The following is a 20,983-nucleotide window of genomic DNA, read 5'->3' on the forward strand; positions in this document are numbered from 1 at the left end:
CTGTCGCCTGCCGTACGTGGTCTTGGGTAGAGACGTGGAGTGTAGGGCTGCCGGTGGTTCCCGGAGCGTCCGTGAGGCGCTGCGGAGGAGGTCGGACGTTGAAGATGTCCTCTGAGGACACAGCCCACCTGAAGTTGTGGCATCAGCAGACGCCTAGAATACTCTCTTTGGAAATTAAATCCTCCAGCATTTCCTCTCCTTGTTCTTGGGTAGGAAGAAGCCCCTCAGCTCCCCAGACAGCTTGCGAGGGCAGCATGGGTCAGATTTCAGTTTCTGGCTGCATGGAAGATGCCAGAAACTGCCCTCTGCTGCCCCGTGCTGACTCTGACCCCAAGGCTGGGCAGGGTCAGCTTGCTCCCGCACCCGGGCCTGCTGTGTGGTCTGCTGTCACCTGACGTGCCCCAGCAGCGGGTGGTGTCTCCTTTACGCGTCCTTTCCCAGAACAGCCGGTTCCAGCCTCTCCCGGGGTGTGAAGCATCTTGGCTTTGCCTTCTGGAATCCCTCAGCCTCCTGTCCGGGGCACATCCCTGTTGGAGCTGGTCCCCTTCTCCTGGTCGGTGCTGCTGTGGGGTTTTTCTTTTCTTTTTCTTTTTTTTTTGAGACAGGGTCTCACTTTGTTGGAGACACTGCCTTAAGTGCAGTGGCACTATCTTGGCTCACTGTAGCCTCCACTTCCTGGGCTCAAGCGATCCTCCTGCCTCAGCCTCACACGTAACTGGGACTACAGGGGCAAGCCACCATGCCCAGCCAATTTTCTTTTCTTTTTTGTAGACATGAGGTCTCACTGTTGCCCAGGCGGGTCTGAAACTCCTGGGCTCTAGTGATCCTCCTGCCTCAGCCTCCCAAAGTGCTAGAATTACAAACGTGAGCCACTGTGCCAGGCCTGTGCTGTTTTTCTTGAAGTGGGGAGGGTTGTCTATTTCCCTCTCCTTTTCTCCGTTCTGGAGCTTTTTCACTTCTGTCCTGACCTCTGTCCACTCCTGGTTGGTCATGGGACATTGGTGGCTCAGGGGTATTGGGGACACTCCATTTCCTTGAGAGTGTGAGCCACCTGTAGATCGACTGGCTGACTTGTAAAAGCTTCCTTGTGATCACAAAAAAAAGGAAAATAAATGTTGGCAAGAATGTAGAGAAATTGGAACCCTCGTGCATTTCTGGTGGGAATGTAAAATAGTGCAGCTGCTGTGGGAAACGTCCGACAACTCCTCAAAAAGTTGAACATAGAATTAGCATATGGCCCAGTGATCCCCCTCCTACGTATATGCCCAGAAGAACTGAAAACAGGTGTCCACACGCATACATTTCTTAGCATCATTATTCACAATAGCCAAAGGGTGGAAACCACCCAGATGTCCATCAGCTAAAGAATGGATACACACAGTGTGGCACATCTGTCCAGTGGAATATGACTCAGCCATCAAAAGGAGTGAAGTGGGCCAGGCTCATGCCTGTGCACTTGGAGAGGCCGAGGTGGTCAGATCACCTGAAGTCAGCCGGGCGTGGTGCTCACGCCTGTAATCCAAGCACTTTGGAGGCCAAGGCGGGTGGATCACCTGAAGTTGGGAGTTCAAGACCAGCCTGACCAACATGGTGAAACCCCGTCTTAAAAAAAAAAAAAAGAACACCTGAGGTCAGGAGTTCAAGACCAGCCTAGCCAACATGGTGAAACCCTGTCTCTACTAAAAATACAAAAAGTAGCTAGGCATGGTCGCAGGTGCCTGTAATCCCAGCTACTGGGGAGGCTGAGGCAGGAGAATGGCTTGAACCCAGGAGGTGGAGTTTGCAGTAAGCTGAGATTGTGCCACTGCACTCCAGCCTGGGTGACAGAGTGAGATTGCATTAGCCAGGTGTGACGGTGCACACCTGTAATCATCCCAGCTACTCAGGAGGTTAGGTCACAAGAATCTTTTGAACCCGAGAGATGGAGGTTCCAGTTAGCTGAGATCATGCCACTGCACTCCGGCCTGGGTGACAGAGTGAAATTCCATCTCAGAAAAAATAAAATAAGTATGGGTTTTCCTTTTGGTGTGAAGAGAATGTTCTGGAACTAGACGGAGGTGGTGGCTGTGTGACATGCGAGTATACTAAATGCCACCGCCAAACTGTTCACTTTAAAAGGTTCAAATGGTACATTTTATGTTACATATATTTTACCCCGGTTTTGTAAAAAGGCTCCCCTGCTGTGCAAGAAGGTGAGAGGATGGGTGTGGGTGTGACCTGGGGCGGGTGACTTAGCATGATATTGGGATCTGTCACCCACATCACAGAGGAATGGCCGAGTGTGCACCCCGCCAGGCTTCCACTGAACTCGATACCCAAAGCCACTGGGGAGGAAAGGGTTTCACCAGAAGCCCCGTAATAATAGGGGAAATGGAAATGACTGTCAAATGAAAAAGCAATGGAGAATTGTATGTAGGCTGAGATTCCAACTACTCTGGCCAAATCAGCAGTGGTCTTAGTAAGGAGATGAAAGGAGGCCTGGAAAGGGGGAAGCAGCAGGTGTGCGAGGGTGGTGGCAGGGGAGGTGCGACAGCTCCTCCCTGGACGCCTTGTCATGTTGTTTGTATTGAAACCCCGAGTCTGGTGGGGAGGTGCAGGGACCGTGGGCTCGGCTATTGGGAAGACGAACAATGAACAGGTGGCCGCTGGCTTCCACCTCCAGAGGGAAACTGTACAGAACGTGAGATGGGCCGCCTGTGGGTGCTGAAAATAGCACCCTCAGCAGGCTGCTGGCGCCCCGGGAGGGGGAGAATTCGGGCTCCTTCAGGATAGAGAGTGGGTGCCGGTGGTGGCTGCCAAGAATTCATTAGCAGCATCTCTCTGCCTCCTCCAGACAGAGCCGGTTGGAGAGGAGAGCATCTCTGATGCGGAGAAGATGGCCATGGATCTCAAGGACCCCAACCGCCCCCGGTTCACCCTGCAGGAGCTGCGGGACGTGCTGCATGAGAGGAACGAGCTCAAGTCCAAGGTGTTCTTGCTGCAGGAGGAGCTGGCTTACTATAAGAGGTGAGGGCCCGGGGGCTGGACCGCCCGAGCTGGCTCCTGACCTCGGTTAGCCAGAGTTTCTGTACAGTGACCTTCTTACTCCCTGGAAGACAAGCATGTCATCAGTGTCCTTTTTGGGTACCCTCTCTGGCCTAAAGCACTTAGATACAACCCTTTTCACAAACTCTTGAGCCCAGGCATTTGAGACTAGGCTAGGCAACAAAGCGAGACCTCATCTCTCTCTCTCTCTTTTTTTTTTTTTTTTTTTTTTGAGACAGAGTCTTGCTCTCACCAGGCACCAGGCTGGAGTGCAGTGGTGCAACCTCGGTTCACTGCAACCTCCACCTCCCCGGTTCAAGCAATTCTCCTGCCTCAGCCTCCCGAGTAGCTGGGACTACAGGCGCGCGCCACCATGCCCAGCTAATTTTTGTATTTTTAGTAGAGACGGGGTTTCACCATGTTGGCCAGGATGGTCTCGATTTCTTGACCTTGTGATCCACCCGCCTCGGCCTCCCAAAGTGCTGGGACTACAGGCGTGTGCCACCGCACCCGGCCCCCATCTCTTTTTTAAAACGAATGCATGAATGAATGAATGAAACCTGGCCCCAGTGTTACCGTCTTTGCGGCCCTTTCACCTCTGACGTGATCCTGTTCACTCTCATGCTCGTTTTATTGTTAATTTCCACATGAGACCAGAAGTCTTCTTTATCTTGTCCCTGGCTAAGTTCCCAGCAAGAATGGAGCTTGGCACACAGTAGGTGCACGAGAAATGTCTGTTGAATATAAAGCTGGAAGGAAGGACCCATGTGCCAGAGGTGGTCCCTGCTCCAGTGGGGAAGATAAGAGATGCAGAGAAAATCCAGCACCACACATTTGTATTGAAAGGTTTACCGACCGTACACTAGATGTTCCAAGATGGGAGAGGCCGGGCGCGGGGCTCACATCTGTCATCCCAGCATGCGAGGCCGAGGCAGGTGGATCACTTGAACCCAGGAGCTCAAAACCAGCCTGGGCAACATAGTGGGACCCCCCATCTCCATACAAAAATTGTAAAAACTTAGCCAGGTGTGGTGGCTCACCCTGTAGTCCCAGCCACTCGGGAGGCTGAAGCAGGAGGATCACTGCAGCCCAAGGTCAAGGCTGCAGTGAGCTATGTTTGCACCACTGCACTCCAACCTGGGCAACAGAATTGAGACCTTGTCTCAAAAAAAAAAAAAAAAAAAAAGATGGGAGAGTGGGAGAGATCACTTCTAGTTTGCAGATGGAGTAGAAATCGGAAGGCCTCCTGGAGGAGGCAGCATTTGAACTGGGCCTTCCTGAAAGGATAGGGTAGTATTTAGATACGGGAGATGCTGAGAGGTGACAGACATATTCTGGGTAGAAGAAACCACAAAGGTGCAGAGATAGGGAGGTATTTGTAAGGACAGGAAATGGGGACTGGTTCTGTTTGGTTGGACTCTTCAGAATAAACTGGAAATAGAGATGCGGGTCCCCCACTAAGCATCTCAGACCATCAGACACTTCTCTTCTGGAATGTTCCAGTTCTCAAGGAACTTTTGACTCTTTTATCTCATGCCTCTCATCTCCTTCCAGTGAAGAAATGGAAGAGGAAAATCGAATACCCCAGCCTCCACCCATCGCCCACCCGAGGACATCCCCCCAGCCAGAGTCAGGCATCAAGCGACTGTAAGTCACGCGCTGCCAGCTTCTGTGCTCGGCTGACCTGGAGGTTCACATGCCCTTTGACTTCTCCTCCTGGGCACCTGCTCCCAGGGCCAGGCTTGTCACTAACCACGTCCTGCTGAGATGTTTGGCCTGGCCCCCAACTTTGAGTTCGTCTCCCTTCCTGAATGCTGAGTTCCTCCTGGGGGTTTTTGGGCAGAGAGGTTTGGGGAGTGTGGGAGGCAAGAGGGGAGAGGCTTGGGCCAGTGGCTGGAACTCAGGAGCTTGCTTGAGTGTTTCATCGGGGTGGGGTGCATCTCTGGGCCTTTGACGACAGGAAATAAGGGTAGGGAGGTGGGGGTGGTTTGTGCGTCTTAAGGACTTGAGGCCTCGGCTCTGAGACGTGGAGCAGCCCTGAGTCCTCCTCATCAGCGCATTTCTCCCATGGCTCACCCATGGAGCCCTCTGTCCATGAAGCATTCACGGTGACTGCGTAATGCATGCCGAGTCAGGCCGTGGTTGCTGCAGGAGAACCCCCAAAAAGAGTGACCTGGTCCCTGCCCTCAACTAGCCCTTAAGCTACCTCACTGGTTCTTGCCATCAAAAGATTCCTTTGAGATTCTCACAAAACCTCCTGAAATTTCCCCCAGAGAAATATGTAAAATTTGTGTATAATTTCAGGCGGTTCATGGACCCCTAAAGTTCTTCAGATAAAGGGTTAACACCTCTGGTCTTGTTAGACAGTTAGTATCTACTAAGACGCTAACACATGCTGGGTCCTGTTCCCACAGAGCATCTCACCGAGTCCTCACCATGGTGGTGTGGGGTGGAAGCATCATCATTCTTACTTTATAGTTAAGGAAACGGAGGCACCTGCCTAGGGTCATTCAGCTATTAAGAGGCAGAGCCAGGGCTCAAACCCAGGCAGCCTGGCCCTAGAGCCCACACTGTGCACTCTTTGCAAGTCAGCCTTGTGCTTGCGTGTCGGAGCTGCATTCTCTCCCTCACAGGGTCTTCCAGGCCCTGGGCCTGTCTTCCGGTGCTGTCCAAGGCTTATTACAGAAGATGCTTCAGTTCTTTCCACCAAAACACAGAAGAAACTTTGTGAAAACAGGGCCTGTGGGTTGGAAAGCCAGACGGATTGTGTAGGGAGAGGAACTGGAGTGTTATCCATATGCCCAACCTCTAAAATCCAGTTATGTGTGGAAATTCTTGGTTAGTTCTTGCCCCGTGAGTTGACGATGTACAATCGTGCAGGTTTCTAACTGCTGGGCCCTCTCCTCTTAGAAAATGGCGCCCTCGGGGCTGGGTGCAGCAGCTAACACCTGAAATCCCAGCACTTTGGGAAGCAGAAGTGGGAGGATCGTTTGAGCTCAGGAGTTCAAGACCAACCTGGGGAACATGGCGAAACCACCTCTCTACAAAAAAATACAAAAATTAGCTGGGTATGGTAGCATGCACCTGTGGTCCCAGCTAGTTGGGAGGCTGAAGTGGGAGGATTGCTTAAGCCCAGGAGGTTGAGGCTGCCACTGCAGATTGTGGCAAGATTGTGCCACTGCACTCCAGCTAGGGTGACAGAGCGAAACTCTGTCTCAAAAAAAAAAAAAAAAAAAAAGAGAGAGCGAGAGTGATAAAAAGGAAAGAAAATGGTGCCCTTGGCTGGACATAGCAGCTCACACCTGTAACCCCAGCACTCTAAGAGGCCAGGGCAGGAGGATCACTTCAAGCCAGGAGTTTGACACCAGCCTGGGCCACATAGTGAGAACCCCGTCTCTACAAAAACTTTTAAAATTAGCCAGATATAGTGGTGTGTGCCTGTAGTCCCAGCTACTCAGGAGGCTGAGGTGAGATGGTGGCTTGAGCACAGGAAGTCAAGGCCGCAGTGAGGCAGGATCATGCCACTGCACTCCCACCTGGGGATCACAGAGCCAGGCCATGTCTCTAAAGAAAAAGAGAAGGCCGGGCGCGGTGGCTCACACCTGTAATTGCAGCACTTTGGGAGGCTGAGGTGGGCAGATCACGAGGTCAGGAGTTCAAGATCAGATTGGCCAACATGATGAAACCCTGTCTCTACTAAAAAATACAAAAATTAGCTGGGCATGGTGGCTCGGGCCTGTAATCTCAACCAGGACCTGAGAGGCAGAGGTTGCAATGAGCTGAGATCACACCGCTGCACTCCAGCCTGGGCTACAGAGCAAGACTCCATCTCAAAAAAAAAAGAAAGAAAAAGAGAAAATGGTGCCTTGTTCAAATCCGGGGCCCTGTTGGCCACAGGAATGGATGATGGCTCCCTAGAAGGTACAGGCTCCTAGACAGTACAGGCTCCCTTCCAGCTTGGTTCAGGCTGCTTAGGAGCTTGACTCCAGGTCCCTGATGCACTGGGGAGGGAGTGTGGCCGCCGTTCTGGTTAGAGATAAACATTTCCTAGGGAATAAGCATGGCGCCAGAAAACACCATTTTCATCATGGATTCAGTAGTAACCTTCCATTTGCAGTTGAAACGCAACTCAAAGTAACCTAAGAAAACAAATTTGGAGGCTAGGTGCAGTGGCCTGTAATCCCAGCACTTTGGAAGGCCGAGGTGGGCAGATCACTTGAGGTCAGGAGTTCGAGACCAGCCTGGCCAACATGGTGAAACCCCATCTCTACTAAAAATACAAAAAAAATTACCAAGGTGTGGCGGCGGGTGCCTCTAATCTTAGCTACTCAGGAGGCTGAGGCAGGAGAATTGCTTGAACTCAAAAGGCAGACGTTGCAGTGAGCTGAGATCGCACCACTGCACTCAAGCCTGGACAACAGAGCAAGATTCTAACTCAAAAAAAGGATCAGCCTTTCTAGCACTTCACTTCCAATGTGCTGCATTCGCAGAGCCTCCAGCACTCACGGTCATATGTAATTCTAGAAATTCCTTCCAGAGCCGAGTTTTTCTTTCTGACTGTGATTTTCTATTCTGGCCCCCTTTCTCTAAACAGACAATTAAGTTGGCTTTGCAAATTTCATATTGGGTGAAATCCAGAGGGAAGTTATCAGAATGAACCAACAGATCTTTTCACTAGTTCTTCTATGCACACCTGAATAGGCTGTGGTGTCTGGCCTTCTTTTCCAGATTGTTCCAGAAAGGATCCTGGGGCCCTGTTTTCAGCGCTCTCCCCCGCTTAGGTTGGCTTCTGGTTGCTCATGAAAACGTGGGGCTCTGGGCCTGGTGAGGATATCCGGAATCAGGGAGCCCGAGACAGAGTGAGACAGTGAGCAAGACCAGAACCTCCCATCCACAGGGTGCAGGTGGCCAGTCCTGTGCCAGCCCCACCTGCTGGGGGATAACTGGGAGAGCAAATTGGCACAAAGGGCTTTTGACCACTGCAGGCCAGACGCCGTTTGCCTTTGTCCACCTCTGCTGCTGGCTAGAAGCTGTCTCAGTGCGGCGGAGGAACCTAGGCGGGACAGATCTTCCCTGGGCTGGGGCAAGGAATAACAATTCCCAAGGCGGTTCTGAGCATCCTTCCATCTTCATTTCTCCTGCACCCACCTGGTCTGCTGAGTCTCTCCCACCCTTGCCTCCGGGGAGTATTAGCCATGCGGTCTGCTCGGGGCGGCTCTCCAGCTCTGCTTCACACTGTTAACTGGTTTCTCCCACCCATCCTCCTGCAGCAACTCACGGCCACCAAGGAGGGCTCAGGGGCTTCGGCAGCTTAGAGCATTGGACTAAGTTATCTCCATCCTGTCAGGGACCCAGAGCTGAGACAATGATCCCCATTTCTCAGATGAGGGAACTGAGGCCCGGAGAAGCCCACTGACCGCATTTAGATTAAACTGCCCGGAAGGCTGTCTTCAGACTTGAACCCATGCCTTTTCTGCCCCCACCTCCCCGCCACTGTTTTCCCGCTCCCCGACCTGAGCCCCTGGTGGTGGGCCCCTTATCTGTGCATTGCACCGTGAGTCATGGGCATCCGACTTCACATTTCTAGACTGAACCAGACAAGGGAACCAGTCAAAACAGTGTGCCCCGAAGATGTTCCAAGAATAGTTTGTGATTTGTGATTGAGCAGCTGCTGGCCAGAGAGGCTGGGTTGGCACTGCCCAGGAAGGTCACGAGGGAGTGCTGGAGTGACTTCAGCCTCATCCCCGGGGAATGCCAGGCACCAGCGCCCGCTTTGCATGGTCCCTGTCTCTCAGTCATGGTCCCATGGACGCACACACAGCTGCCTTTTGCAGGGCAGGGGCCAGGGGCTGATCGGGAGATCAGAAGACAGGTGGGTGTAGATCGGGGACCCGGGAAGCAAGGATGAGAACTGGCCTCAAGGAACAGAAAGGTTGGCTTTGGAGTGGGCGGCCACCCAGGTGTCCAAGGGTAGCAATGACAGTGCATTCTGTCCCCGTCCTCCCACCCACCACCCCCCTCACTCCAGCCCAGGAATAGCTTCTTCACAGCCGCCCATTACGCTGCCTGAAATGCCACTGTTAGAACTTCATTTGGTTTGAGTCTTCCAGAAATATTTGGCGGGGAGGGGGGAGTTAAAACCAGCTACAGGGTATTCAAGACAAACTTCTGGCCAAAACAAGTCAATCTTTTTATGGAAATGGCTGTCCTTCTAGAGGAGGCAGCTTCTGCAGGGCAGCCCCTGGAATAGGAAGGGAAGGGGCTGCCCACTCAGTGAGCCCAGCAAGACACAGACAGTGCTGGGTGCAGTGGCTCATGCCCGTAATCCCAACACTTTGGGAGGCCAAGGTGGGGGGAATCACTTGAGGCCAGGAGTTTTGAGATGAGCCTGGGCAACATAGCAAGACCCTGTCTCTACACAAAAAAAATTTTTAACTGGCTGGGCATGGTGGCACACGCTTGTAGTCCCAGCTACTAGGGAAACTGAGGCAGGAAGCTCTCTTGAGCCCAGGTGGTCGAGGCTGCAGTGAGCCCAGATTGCACCACTGCACTCCAGCTGAGCAGCAAAGGAAGACTTGACTCTGAAACAAAACAAAACAAAAAAACATAGATGCAATAACTCAGTCAGAACACTCCAGGTGTCCCAGGCCCCCGAGCATTGGTCACCCCCTGCCAAGGCCCTAAATGAAGTCCAGCATTCCTGGTGGGCAAACATCTCTCCAGGCAAACTGTCCCCTCTATGTTTGAGGCTACCTCCCACCCACACAATTTGACTGTATCTTTGTGGGTAACCTCTTTGGGTGTCCTGGCAAAGGTGGGTATAAAATGGTGTGGCTTGGAGCACCTGGAAGGCTAACTGTGCCCAGTAGCCTGGCCTCTGGGGGTTTGGCCCATTCACTTAGCAGAAGGCATCTCAGCTTCTCCACGTCATCCTGAGAAACCATCCAGGAGGTTCTGCAAAGACACCAACTCCTGGGCGGGCATGGTGGCTCACCCCAAGCACTTTGGGAGGCCAAGGTAGATGGATCAGGAGTTGATGCCAGGAGTTCAAGAGCAGCCAGGCCAACACGGGGAAACCTCATCTCTACTAAAAATACAAAAATTAGCCCAGCAGAGTCGTGCACGCCTATAGTCCCAGCTCCTAGGGAGGATGAGGCAGGAGAATCGCTTGAACCCTGGAGGCAGAGGTTGTGGTGAGCTGAGATCATGCCATTGCACTCCAGCCTGGGTGACAAAGTGAGACTCTGTCAGAAAAAAGAAAATGCATTAGAAGTGAATCATTAGAAAATTATTATTTTTAATTTAAAAAGAAAAAGACACAACTCCCAGTTACTCTGTGAAGCACATCAAAGGTGATCCGAACACCTGGAGCATCTCCAAGTCTCGTTGGAGACAATTATTTTATCTTTATCCAACCAGCTTTTTTTAAAAAAATGACAGCTTTTCAAAATAAGCTCTCGTGGCATGGTTGGAGTTTCATCATTTCCTCCGCCCGTCTGAGGAACAGATGAGCGTTTATTTATTGTGGGCTTGGACCAGAATAGCTGATGATTGTGCAGGCTGTGCCCGGCCCCTCTCTCTGCCTCACCGTCTCTCCTGGTTCTCGCCTGGTGCTTAGGGGCGTGGTGACTGCAGCTCATCACAGTTGGAGAGGACACTGAAAGGCCCCCTTGCCAGGGCATCACCACCACCTCCCAGAGCGTGTTTCGCCTTCTTCCTTCCCCACATGCAGCCCTGCATTTTAGCCCTGGGGAGCCACTCTGTCATCCATTTGTGGCTGTCATACACTGCATCAGTTTTAGTTTTTTGGTTTTTTTTTTTAGAAGGAGTTTCACTCTTGTTACCCAGGCTGGAGTGCAATGGCGCGAGCTCGGCTCACTGCAACCTCTGCCTTCCGGGTTCAAGCAGTTCTCCTGTCTCAGCCTCCCGAGTAGCTGGGATTACAGGCATGCACCACCTTGCCCGGCTAATTTTGTATTTTTAGTAGAGAGGGTTTCTTCATGTTGGTCAGGCTGGTCTTGAGCTCCTGACCTCAGGTGATCCACCCAAGTCGGCCTCCCAAAGTGCTGCGATTACAGGCATGAATGATCCACTGCGCCTGGCCTCAAAATTTTTTTTTTCTTTTAGAAATAGCTGGGTACAGGCCGGGCACAGTGGCACACACCTATAAGCCCAGCAGTTTGGGAGGCTGAGGCGGACAGATCACAAGGTCGTCAGGAGTTTGAGATCAGCCTGGCCAATATGGTGAAATCCCATCTCTACTAAAAATGTAAAAAATTAGCAGGGTGTGGTGGTGCCTGTAATCCCAGCTACTCGGGAGGCTGAGGCAGGAGAATCGCTCGAACCCGGGAGGTGGAGGCTGCGGTGAGCTGAGAACGAGCCAGTGTACGCCAGCCTGGGCAACAGAACAAAACAACGTCTCAGAAAAAATTTTTTTAATGAATTTAGAGGCAGGGGACGCAATTCAACCCCTAACTTAGACCCTAATCAAACCCTTCCGCTGGTGTCCGTCGAGTGTTTCTTTTTCATGCCTCCCGTTTTTATCTTCTCCGTGTCTATCTGTACTTCTCTAACCAGGATCTTTACAGCCATAATGCCCATGGTAGCAGCTGGACTGATCATAGATGACCCCACGCTGCAGCCTGTCCGACGACTTGTTTCCCTTGTAGGCACTGTGTGTGTTTTGGGTTTTGTTTGAGCTGTGCCCTTGGAATGTCTGCTACAGCTACCGCTGGGGCTGGCCTGTCACCCCCGGCCACTTAAGCTGCATGGCCGCCACCCGCGTGCTCCATTTGAAGTGGACGTTGAGTGTGATTTCAGCTGTGCCACTGGCTGCGCTTGGTCTACTCGAGCGAAGCCTCAGATTTCTCGGCTCCGTCACCAATAATTCTTCTTGTCTCTTCTGTTTCTGTTCTAAAACCACCTTGCCCATGATCCAGTAAAGAAGGTCCTTTAAGTGACGGGTCAGTAATCAAGCCTACCGCGGGTCCTGAGTGACACTAACCCTGTTTTTTTGATGTTCACCCTGTAGCTTTCTAAACTGCTTTGTTTCCCAAGCCATCCTCAAGTCAGCCATTTGATCTTGTTTTAAAAAGAAAAGCAGAGGAGGGGACCAGTGTTTTGATTCTCTGTGTCAGAAGTGCTAAGTGGCTTTCCTGCTCACCTGAGTCAGGGAGAGGTGAAGCGTAACTATGATGTGTGGCTGCTGTATTTTCGGCCAGCTAATTGCCTGGATTACCCTATGGAAAGAGCTCACAAATAACCCGGTGTGAGAATCGTGCCTTTATTCACCAGCACACTTACCTGTCAGAGAAAAGGCATCTTAGTTACTAGGGAGAGTTTCATCGGATAAACTTGGCTTGCTGTGGCTTTGCAATGAAAGATCAGTTTATTCTTGGTAAAAAGTGATTGTAGGATCCAGTAACCACAGAAGAGTGAAATTTTTTTCACCCAGATGTGATTAAAACTAAACTCTAGGCTGCAACACTAGCAACCAGCGAAAACAGGGAACCAAAAATCGTTTATACGAAGCTTTGATTTCGCAGTGGCTTTGTTCCTATTCTTGCCTCCCAGGAAACATAACATAGCTATTATATGATATCTCTTACCAAGTTCAGAGCCAAAATTCAGGATTAGAACTTGGTGACTGCCAGGTGTGGCAACTCATGCTGTAATCCCAGCACTTTGGTAGGCCGAGACAGGCAGATCATTTGAGGTCAGGCGTTTGACACCAGCCTGACCAACATGGTGAAACCCCATCTCTACTAAAAATAAAAAAAAATTAGCTAGCTGGGCGTGGTGGCATGGACCTGTAATCCCAGCTGCTTGGGAGGCTGAGGCAGGACAATCACTTGAACCCAGGAGACAACGGTTGCAGTGAGCTGAGATCGAGCCACTGTACTCCGGCTTGGATGACAAAAGAGTGAGACTCCATCTCAAAAAAAAAAAGTAAAACTAAGTGACAACAGAAGGAATCTTAATAGAGCCTGGTAGTATCAAAGGGAAGTTTTAGGAAGAGCTTTTGGGAATTCCTCAAGGTAGGCCAACTTCAAGTTCACTGACCAGCGTCCTACTTTGTTTACATGACCTCAAAGCAGACCTTGTTTTAAATGGACTACTTTGGCCGGGCATGGTGGCTCATACCTGTAATCCCAGCACTTTGGGAGGCCGAGATGGGTGGATCACCTGAGGTCAGGAGTTTGAAACCAGCCTGGCCAACATGGTGAAACCCTGTCTCTACTAAAAATACGAAAAATTAGCCAGGCGTGGTGGTGGGCGCCTATAATCCCAGCTACTCAGGAGGCTGAGGCAGGAGAATCGCTTGAATCCAGGAGGCAGAGGTTGCAGTGAGCCGAGATCGTGCCATTGCACTCCAGCCTGGGCAACAAGAGTGAAACTCCATCTCAAAAAAATAATAATAATAAATAAATAAAAATAAACTGACTACTTTGCAAGCTTTTTGCTTGTGACTTTTTTTTGTTTTTTTCTACGGTAACAAAGTCAAGTATGCTTGTGACTTCTACCTGTATCTTTCAGACATCTGCAAGTTCCTGATGGTTCTTTTTTTTCCTTTTTCTGTCACTCTTAGGACATGCTTAAGTTACTCCTGATGGTTCTCTCTGATCAATAAGCAACAGTCACAGCTGTTTTAAAAAGATCTCTTGGTCTAGCTTAGTTAAAGTCTGAGGCCAGATTGTGGCTCTGTAGCTGGTTACAGTGATACATTCTAAAGGCTTTCACCATTAAATCCATATTTGAAAGTGCACATTGATGCTTCCCAAATTTCATATCTGAGAACCATGCATACTATGTTTTACATATATATATATATATATATATATTTTTTTTTTTTTTTTTTTTTTCTTAGATTCTCTTCCTGTTGCCCAGGCTGGACTGCAGTGGCGCAATCTTGGCTCACTGCAACCTCCGCCTCCTGGGCTCAAGCAATTCTCCTGCCTCAGCTTCCCAAGTAGCTGGGATTATAGGGGTGTGCCACCATGCTCAGATAATTTTTATATTTTTAGTAGAGACAGGGTTTCACTATGTTAACCAGGCTGGTCTCAAACTCCTGACCTCAAGTGATCCACCTGCCTTGACCTCCCAAGGTGCTTGGGTTACAGGCGTGAACCACTGCACCCAGCCCATAATATATTTTTTATTGTCTCCTTTCTCTTAAGTGCTTTCTTTAGCCTCATCCTAAGCACTAATGCCCATGAAATCTGGGCCACAGTTTCCTGACAGTAAACAAGTACAGAACTATTTAAGTTAGAAATACTCATCTGTGGCCAGGCGTAGTGGCTCACGCCTGTAATCCAAGCACTTTGGAGGCCAAGGCAGGTGGATCACCTGAGGTCGGGAGTTCACGACCAGCCTGACCAACATGGTGAAACTCCATCTTTAAAAAAAAAAGAAAGAAAAAAAGAAATACTCATCTGTTTACACCAGAATTGTCTCACAGCTCTCAAGTATTCCTTTCTCTGCGTCATTAGGGTAATTAAAGAAACCCATGATTTGTTCAGTTGCTTTTTATTTCCACTGGTAATGGGATAAATCCTCCATACCGACTAAGGTGGAAGACAACTCACACATCACATCAACATGCATGCCTTCCCAGACCGCGTGACCTCCAAGGTACCATGTCCAAATGACATGCAGAATACCCTGCTGCTTTCTTGGAATAACTTTGACCTGCACCCCCAACTGTCTTTCACACTTTGAATTGATTTTCTCCCTTCTGAGTTTGCTGCTGTTATGTCCCCGGCACTGCAAAAAAATATAAAGTGCACAGCGAAGGGTCAGCTCTCATTTCTGTGTTTTCTTTCCCTTCCAAAGGTTTAGCTTCTTCTCCCGAGATAAGAAGCGCCTGGCCAACACGCAGAGAAACGTGCACATCCAGGAGTCCTTTGGACAGTGGGCAAACACGCACCGCGATGACGGTTACACAGAGCAAGGACAGGAAGCCCTGCAGCACCTGTGACCTTGGCCCAGCTCCACCCTCCAGCCTGGACTGCCCACCACCGGCGCCTGCAGCCGAACTGCAGACCAGGGGTCGCTGCTGCCTCAAGCCTCTTGGTGGTGCAGGCGCACCCTGCAAACTGACCCCTCAAACTGCTGATTTGAGGATGGACATTGAAAAACTGATGCCAAACTCTAAAGAAATGTTTATTTATACCCAGGGCTATCACCGTTTATAATAGATGACTGAACCCTTAGGATATATATTTAATAATCCCACCAACTGAGGCCAGACTTTTGCGTTAACTTCAGTAACTCGTTTCCTTAAGCCAAATACATCACTTGCCACTATCATTGCTGTTTGACTTGCTTTGTATAAAGTGCTATGTGTAGAGGTTTTATTATTACCAGTGACAGTTCAGCAGGAGGGAGTAGATCTTAATTAGTTACATTCATGAAACTGTGATCGTAACATATTACACAGAATGTATCCATCAGGCAGACAAAGGGTATGAGGTCACAGGCTCAGTAGCCAACTCAGACACAAAGCCACAAATAATATAGATGATGGTCCTCCCACCCAGAGACTGGAGACAACTTTGCAGGAGCCCTGGCTACTTTCCTGATAATGCCTAGAGCATGTAGCAATGTTCAAGGCAGGTGCCTTGGAATCTGCTGTGAGCTATGCAGTACTAACCAAACAAAGTTGCTAAGGATGAGATGCTGCAACATACCTTGTGTGAACTTTTTTTTCCTGACATATTTTTTTTTCCTTTTAGGATTCATTAAGTCAAATACTTAGTCCCCTGCAAAGAAGACAAATGTCCCAGAGCAGATCGAAAGCAGGGCATGGGATCCTAGGCAATGCAGGAGAGCAAGTGGGGTAGCTGTAGCAAACAAGGGTGCCAGGTGGGAGGCTGGCTCGGGGACCACACGTTTGATTGACACAGGGCTGCGGCAGCAGAGAGCCAGACGCTCTGCCTGCAACTGGTGAGTTGGAGGCTTGCTCACATAACACTGTTTCTCTCCACCCGCCAAGCATCCAGGGCATAGGGCTGGGTGCTCACAGATGGAACGAGGTAGCACCTCCTACCAGCATTCAAGTTTATCAGGGCCACATTCTACACATTCTACTGAAGTTTGCTAAGAAGCCATTAGGCAAGGCCAGGTGCGGTGGCTCACGCCTGTAATCCCAGCACTTTGGGAAGCCAAGGCAGGTAGATCACTTGAGGCCCAGAGTTTGAGACCAGTCTGGCCAACATGGAGAAACCTCGTCTCTACAAAAATACAAAAAAATTAGTCAGGCCTGGTGATACACACCTGTAATCCCAGCTACTCAGGAGGCTGAGACAGGAGAATCACTTGAACCCAGGAGGCAGAAGTTGCAGTGAACCAAGATAGTGCCACTGCACTCCAGCCTGGGTGACAGAGCAAACTTCATCAAAAGAAAAGAGAAAAAGAAAAGAAAGAAAGAGAAGGAAGGAAGAAGGGAGGGAGGAAGGAAAGGAAAGGAAGAGAGGAAGAAAAAGCAAAAAGGAAGGAAGAAAGGAAGGAAGCAGAAAGGAAGCATCAGCTGGATTTGCAGAATCTAGAATGGACCCTGCTTCCAGATTGCTGAAAAAAAATGATCAGATGGTAATTATTGCTGCTTTAGAGCAGTGCTTCTCAAACCTGACTGCCCATTACAATTATTAGAATGTATTCTCATAGAGTATAGAAGCAGGTACACTGATAAAAACCTCCCCTACCCCGTCCCCCTTTGTTGCCCTTCCAACAGGTAACCAGTGTTGCCAGGTTTTTGGTTATCTTTCCTAAACACTAAATGTCACTTTTTTTTTTTTTTTTAGTTAGAATCTTGCTCTGTCACCCAAGCCAGAGTACAGTGCCACCATCTCCACTCACTGCAACCTCTGCCTCCTGGGATCAAGCGATTCTCATGCCTGAGCTTCCCAAGTAGTTGGGATTACAAGTGTGTGCCACCATACCTGACTAATTTTTGTACTTTTAGTAGAGACAGAGTTTCACCATGTTGGCCAGCCTGGTCATGACCTCCTGGCCTCAAGTGAGCCACCCGCCTTGGCCTCCCTGTGCCTGGCCCCTTTTCTTTTCTTTTTGGACACAGGGTCTCACTCTGTCACCCAGGCTGGAGTACAGTGGTGCTAGCATAGCTCACTGCAGACCTGCAGACATGAACTCCTGGGCTCAAGCAATCCTCCCACCTCAGCCTCCCAAGTACCTGGTACTACTGACGTGCACCACCATGCCCAGCTAGTTATTTTTTGTAGAGACAAGGTCTTGCTTTGTTGCCCAAGCTGGTCTCAAACTCCTGAGCTCAAGTGATCCTCACACCTCAGCCTCCCAAAGTGTTGAGAATTCAGGCGTGAGCCAATGTGCCTGACCTAAATGTCACATTTTTTTTTGAGACTGAGTCTCTCTCCGTCTCCCAGGCTGGAGTGTAGTGGCGTGATCTCAGCTCACTGCAACCTCTGCCTCCCGAGTTCAAGCAATTCTGCCTCAGCCTCCCAAGTAGCTGAGACTACAGACACCCGCCACTACGCTGGCTCAGTTTTGTATTTTTGTTGAGACGGGGTTTCACTATGTTGGACAGGCTGACCTTGTGATTTACCCACCTCGGCCTCCCAAAGTACTGGGTTTAAAGGCACGAGCCACCACACCTGGCCAAATGTCTCTTTTTTGATAAGTCAGGAGATGCAGCTCTTGAGCAAATCAGAGGCTATATAATCAAAAGAGAAAGGAAAAATTAATCCATCAGAAAGTTTATATACACAATTATGAAAAAAAATCAATAACAAAAACACACACACAAAAATAGGCCAGGCATGGTGGCTCACGCCTGTAATCCCAGCACCTTAGGAGGCCGAGGAGGGCGGATCACGAGGTCAAGAGATCGAGACCATCCTGGCCAACATGGTGAAACCCCATCTCTACTAAAAAATACAAAAATTAGCTGGGCGTGGTGGTGCATGTCTGTAGTCCCAGCTACTCGGGAGGCTGAGGCAGGGGAATTGCTTGAACCCGGGAGGTGGAGGTTGCAGTGAGCCGAGATAGCGCCACTGCACTCCAGCCTGGTGCCTGGCGACAGAGCAAGACTCTGTCTCAAAACAAAAAAATAGGTGGGTGTGGTGGTGCACACCTATGATCCCAGCTACTTGGGAGGCTAAGATAGGAGGATTCCTTGAGCCCAGGAGTTCAAGGCTGCAGTGAGCTGTAATCACACAACTGCACTCTAGCCTGGGAGACAGAGTGAGACCCTGCCTCAAAAAAAAAATTTCTAGCAGTAACTCCCTATCAGTACATAAGACAGTGGCTCTCAACCATGGGTGACTGAGCCCCCCAGGGGACATTTGACAGTCTGGAGACATTTTTAGTTGTCACAACTGGAGAGAGAAAGACGATACTGTCATCTATGGGTAAAGACCAAGGAAGGTGCTAATGAACGCCCTACAATGCCCTGGTCTATCATATGGAAGTGATATTTATTAATGTTTAGGCCCCACTGATGGACAGGTAGCTCCTTCCAATCCTTTGACTCTCAAAAGGTGTTGCACACTTTCACACACATGCACATCTACAGGATAAACTAGAAGCAGAATTGCTAGGTCAGAGGATTTGCCTCTGCCATGTTCACGGAGACTGCCAAAGTCCCTACCATGGAAGCTGTACCACTGTTTTTCCTTCAGAGTCACCATAGCCCATAGAACCCTAAGCCCAAATGTACAGGGTTGGAGTCTGAGTGTGCATGTTTTTTGTTTTAAGACAGGGTCTCACTCTGTCACCCAGGCTGGAGCGTGGTGGCGTAATCTCAGCTCACTGCAACCTCCACTTTCTGGGCTCAAGCAATTCTCCAGCCTGACTCCTGAGTAGGTGGTGCCACAGGCACGCACCACCAACACCAGGATAATTTTTGTGTTTTTCGTAGAGATGGGTTTTCACCATGTTGCCCAGGCTGGTCTCAAACTCCTGAGCTCCAAGTGACCCACCTGCCATGGCCTCCCGAAGTGCTGGGATTATAGTCGTGAGCCATCACGCCCAGCCTGACTGTGCACAGTTTTCGATCTCTCCTTGTTCTGATTCTCAGAGTTAACAACTACACAAACACTGCAAGTGGCTTTGCTTTTTGTCCTGATGGTATCTCACAAGGCTTCCCTAATGCAGTCTTGTTTTCTAGAGAACCAACCAACCCTAGCCCATGACACACTTCTCGTACCATCATAAGGGAACACTTTGTAAATGAAATGTGAGTGAAATCAAAAAGGCTTCCTGCAAGGGTTGTTTTCTGATTTTTCTCTTTATCTGGGAAATAGTAAAATTCTATACTGGAAATTCACAAAGGAAAGGGCCTATTTTTCTAAAACTGTTCTAATAGCTGACAGCAATTTTAAGGCACAGCAGGTTGGTCCAGTGCCCTAGATAACATCATGAGAGATTCATACTCCTATGCAAAAACCTAGTAATGATTGTATTAAAATCATTTATTTTGGGTTTTGTTTTGGGTTTTGTTTTGTTTTTCTGAGATGGAGCCACCCTGTCACCCAGGCTGGAATGCAATGGTACAATCTCGGCTCACTGCAACCTCCGCCTCCCGGGTTCAAATGACTCTCTTGCCTCAGCCTCCAGAGTAGCTAGGATTAAAGGCACTTGCTACCACGCCCAGCTAATTTTTGTATTTTTAGTAGAGACAGGGTTTCACCATGTTGGCTAGGTTGGTCTCGAACTCTTGACCTTGTGATCTACCTGCCTCGGCCTCCCTAAGTGCTGAGATTACAGGCATGAGCCACCATGCCCTGCTAAATCATTTATTTTGCATGAATCATCTTATTAAGAATATGAACTTTCAAAGACAGCCATTTATCAACATGCTAAATGTCACTTTTTGAAAATCATCTGAACAGTATGGTACTGGCTCAAAGTCCCCGGAAGTTAAGGTCAGCAGATCCAGCTCTCGAGCACACCAGAAACTAATCAGGAGAGAAAGGAAAAATCAATCTACCAGAACTGGCTGTAATTCTTTCATTGATCCTGACCACTCCTTATTCTTCATTTTCATTTCACCACCACTTCTGTCGAACTGTATCTTTTCAAAAACCTGGAAGACTGCCATAGATCACAGCCCAGCAACTTTGGTTTTTAATTTTAAATGTCAGAAAAAGAAGAAAGGCAGTTGGCATTCTGAGTGAGGGTGGAGGTGCATTTGCTCAAGAATGCTGACTGGCGGTGCAGACTGCCTTCTGCTATTAAGGCTTTGGACGTTCTCCTTCAATTCACTTTTCTATCCCGTATTTATTTCAAGTCAGCAATTTATTCTGACCAGGTTAGTGTTCCTCCTCCCAGGACTCACAGAGGAGTGTGATTAGGTCATCACCTCTTTTTGCCACATACTCAAGATGATAATTTCAAATAGATGGGAGAAAATCAAATTCTCTACTTCCAAATTAAATTTGAATACTACTGGCTCCTTACAAATGCCCTTCTGGCTGGGCGCAGTGGCTCATGCCTGTAATTCCAGCACTCTGGGAAGCTGAGGCGGGTGGATCATTTGAGGTCAAGCGTTGGACACCAGGCCAGAAGTGGTGGCTCGCACCTGTAATCCCAGCACTTTGGGAGACCGAGGCAGGTGGATCACTTGAGGTTAGGAGTTCAAGAATAGCCTGACTAACATGGTGAAACACCATCTCTACTAAAAATACAAAAATTAGCTGGGTGTGGTGGTGGGTGCCTATAATCCCAGCTACTTGGGAGGCTAAGACAGGAGAATCACTTGAACCAGGAAGGCAGAGGTTGCAGTGAGCCAAGATCACGCCATTGCACTCCAGCCTGGGCAACAAGAGTGAAACTCCGTCTCAAAAGAAAAGAGTTGGAGATCAGCCTGACCCAACATGGTGAAACCCTGTCTCTACTGCTGGGTGCAGTGGCTCACGCCTATAATCCCAGCACTTTGGGAGGCTGAGGCAGGTAGATCACAATGTCAGGAGATTGAGACCAT

General features: G+C 49.4%; 1 protein-coding gene and 1 long non-coding RNA gene across 5 annotated transcripts in view; one reads left to right on the forward strand and one right to left on the reverse strand.

Annotated features, from left to right (window-relative positions):
* Positions 1–15,333, forward strand: part of RILPL1 (Rab interacting lysosomal protein like 1) — a 57,907-nt gene extending 42,574 nt beyond the window's left edge. Inside the window, exons 5-9 of one of the 4 annotated variants that reach the window (XM_012447170.3) lie at positions 2,834–3,006; positions 4,579–4,671; positions 11,602–11,689; positions 11,964–11,987; positions 14,857–14,921. In XM_012447170.3, coding sequence (XP_012302593.2) covers positions 2,834–3,006; positions 4,579–4,671; positions 11,602–11,689; positions 11,964–11,966 — 357 coding nt within the window. In that variant the 3' untranslated portion in view covers positions 11,967–11,987; positions 14,857–14,921. Of the gene's footprint in view, positions 1–2,833; positions 3,007–4,578; positions 4,672–11,601; positions 11,690–11,963; positions 11,988–14,856 lie in introns of all 4 variants that reach the window. The other 3 variants (XM_012447167.3, XM_012447169.3, XM_012447168.3) reach the window with 3 other exon arrangements.
* On the reverse strand, positions 9,191–13,833 carry LOC135276245 (uncharacterized). The gene is made up of 2 exons (XR_010343792.1): positions 9,869–13,833; positions 9,191–9,605 (listed from the first exon to the last, which is right to left on the reverse strand). It is a non-coding gene; the product is annotated as an uncharacterized LOC135276245 (long non-coding RNA).
* Positions 15,334–20,983: the final 5,650 nt, after the last annotated feature.

This window comes from Aotus nancymaae, unplaced genomic scaffold (assembly GCF_030222135.1).
Source record: "Aotus nancymaae isolate 86718 unplaced genomic scaffold, 86718_ANA_hifiasm-v0.15.2.pri h1tg000021l, whole genome shotgun sequence".
In the NCBI taxonomy this organism is placed as follows: domain Eukaryota; kingdom Metazoa; phylum Chordata; class Mammalia; order Primates; family Aotidae; genus Aotus; species Aotus nancymaae.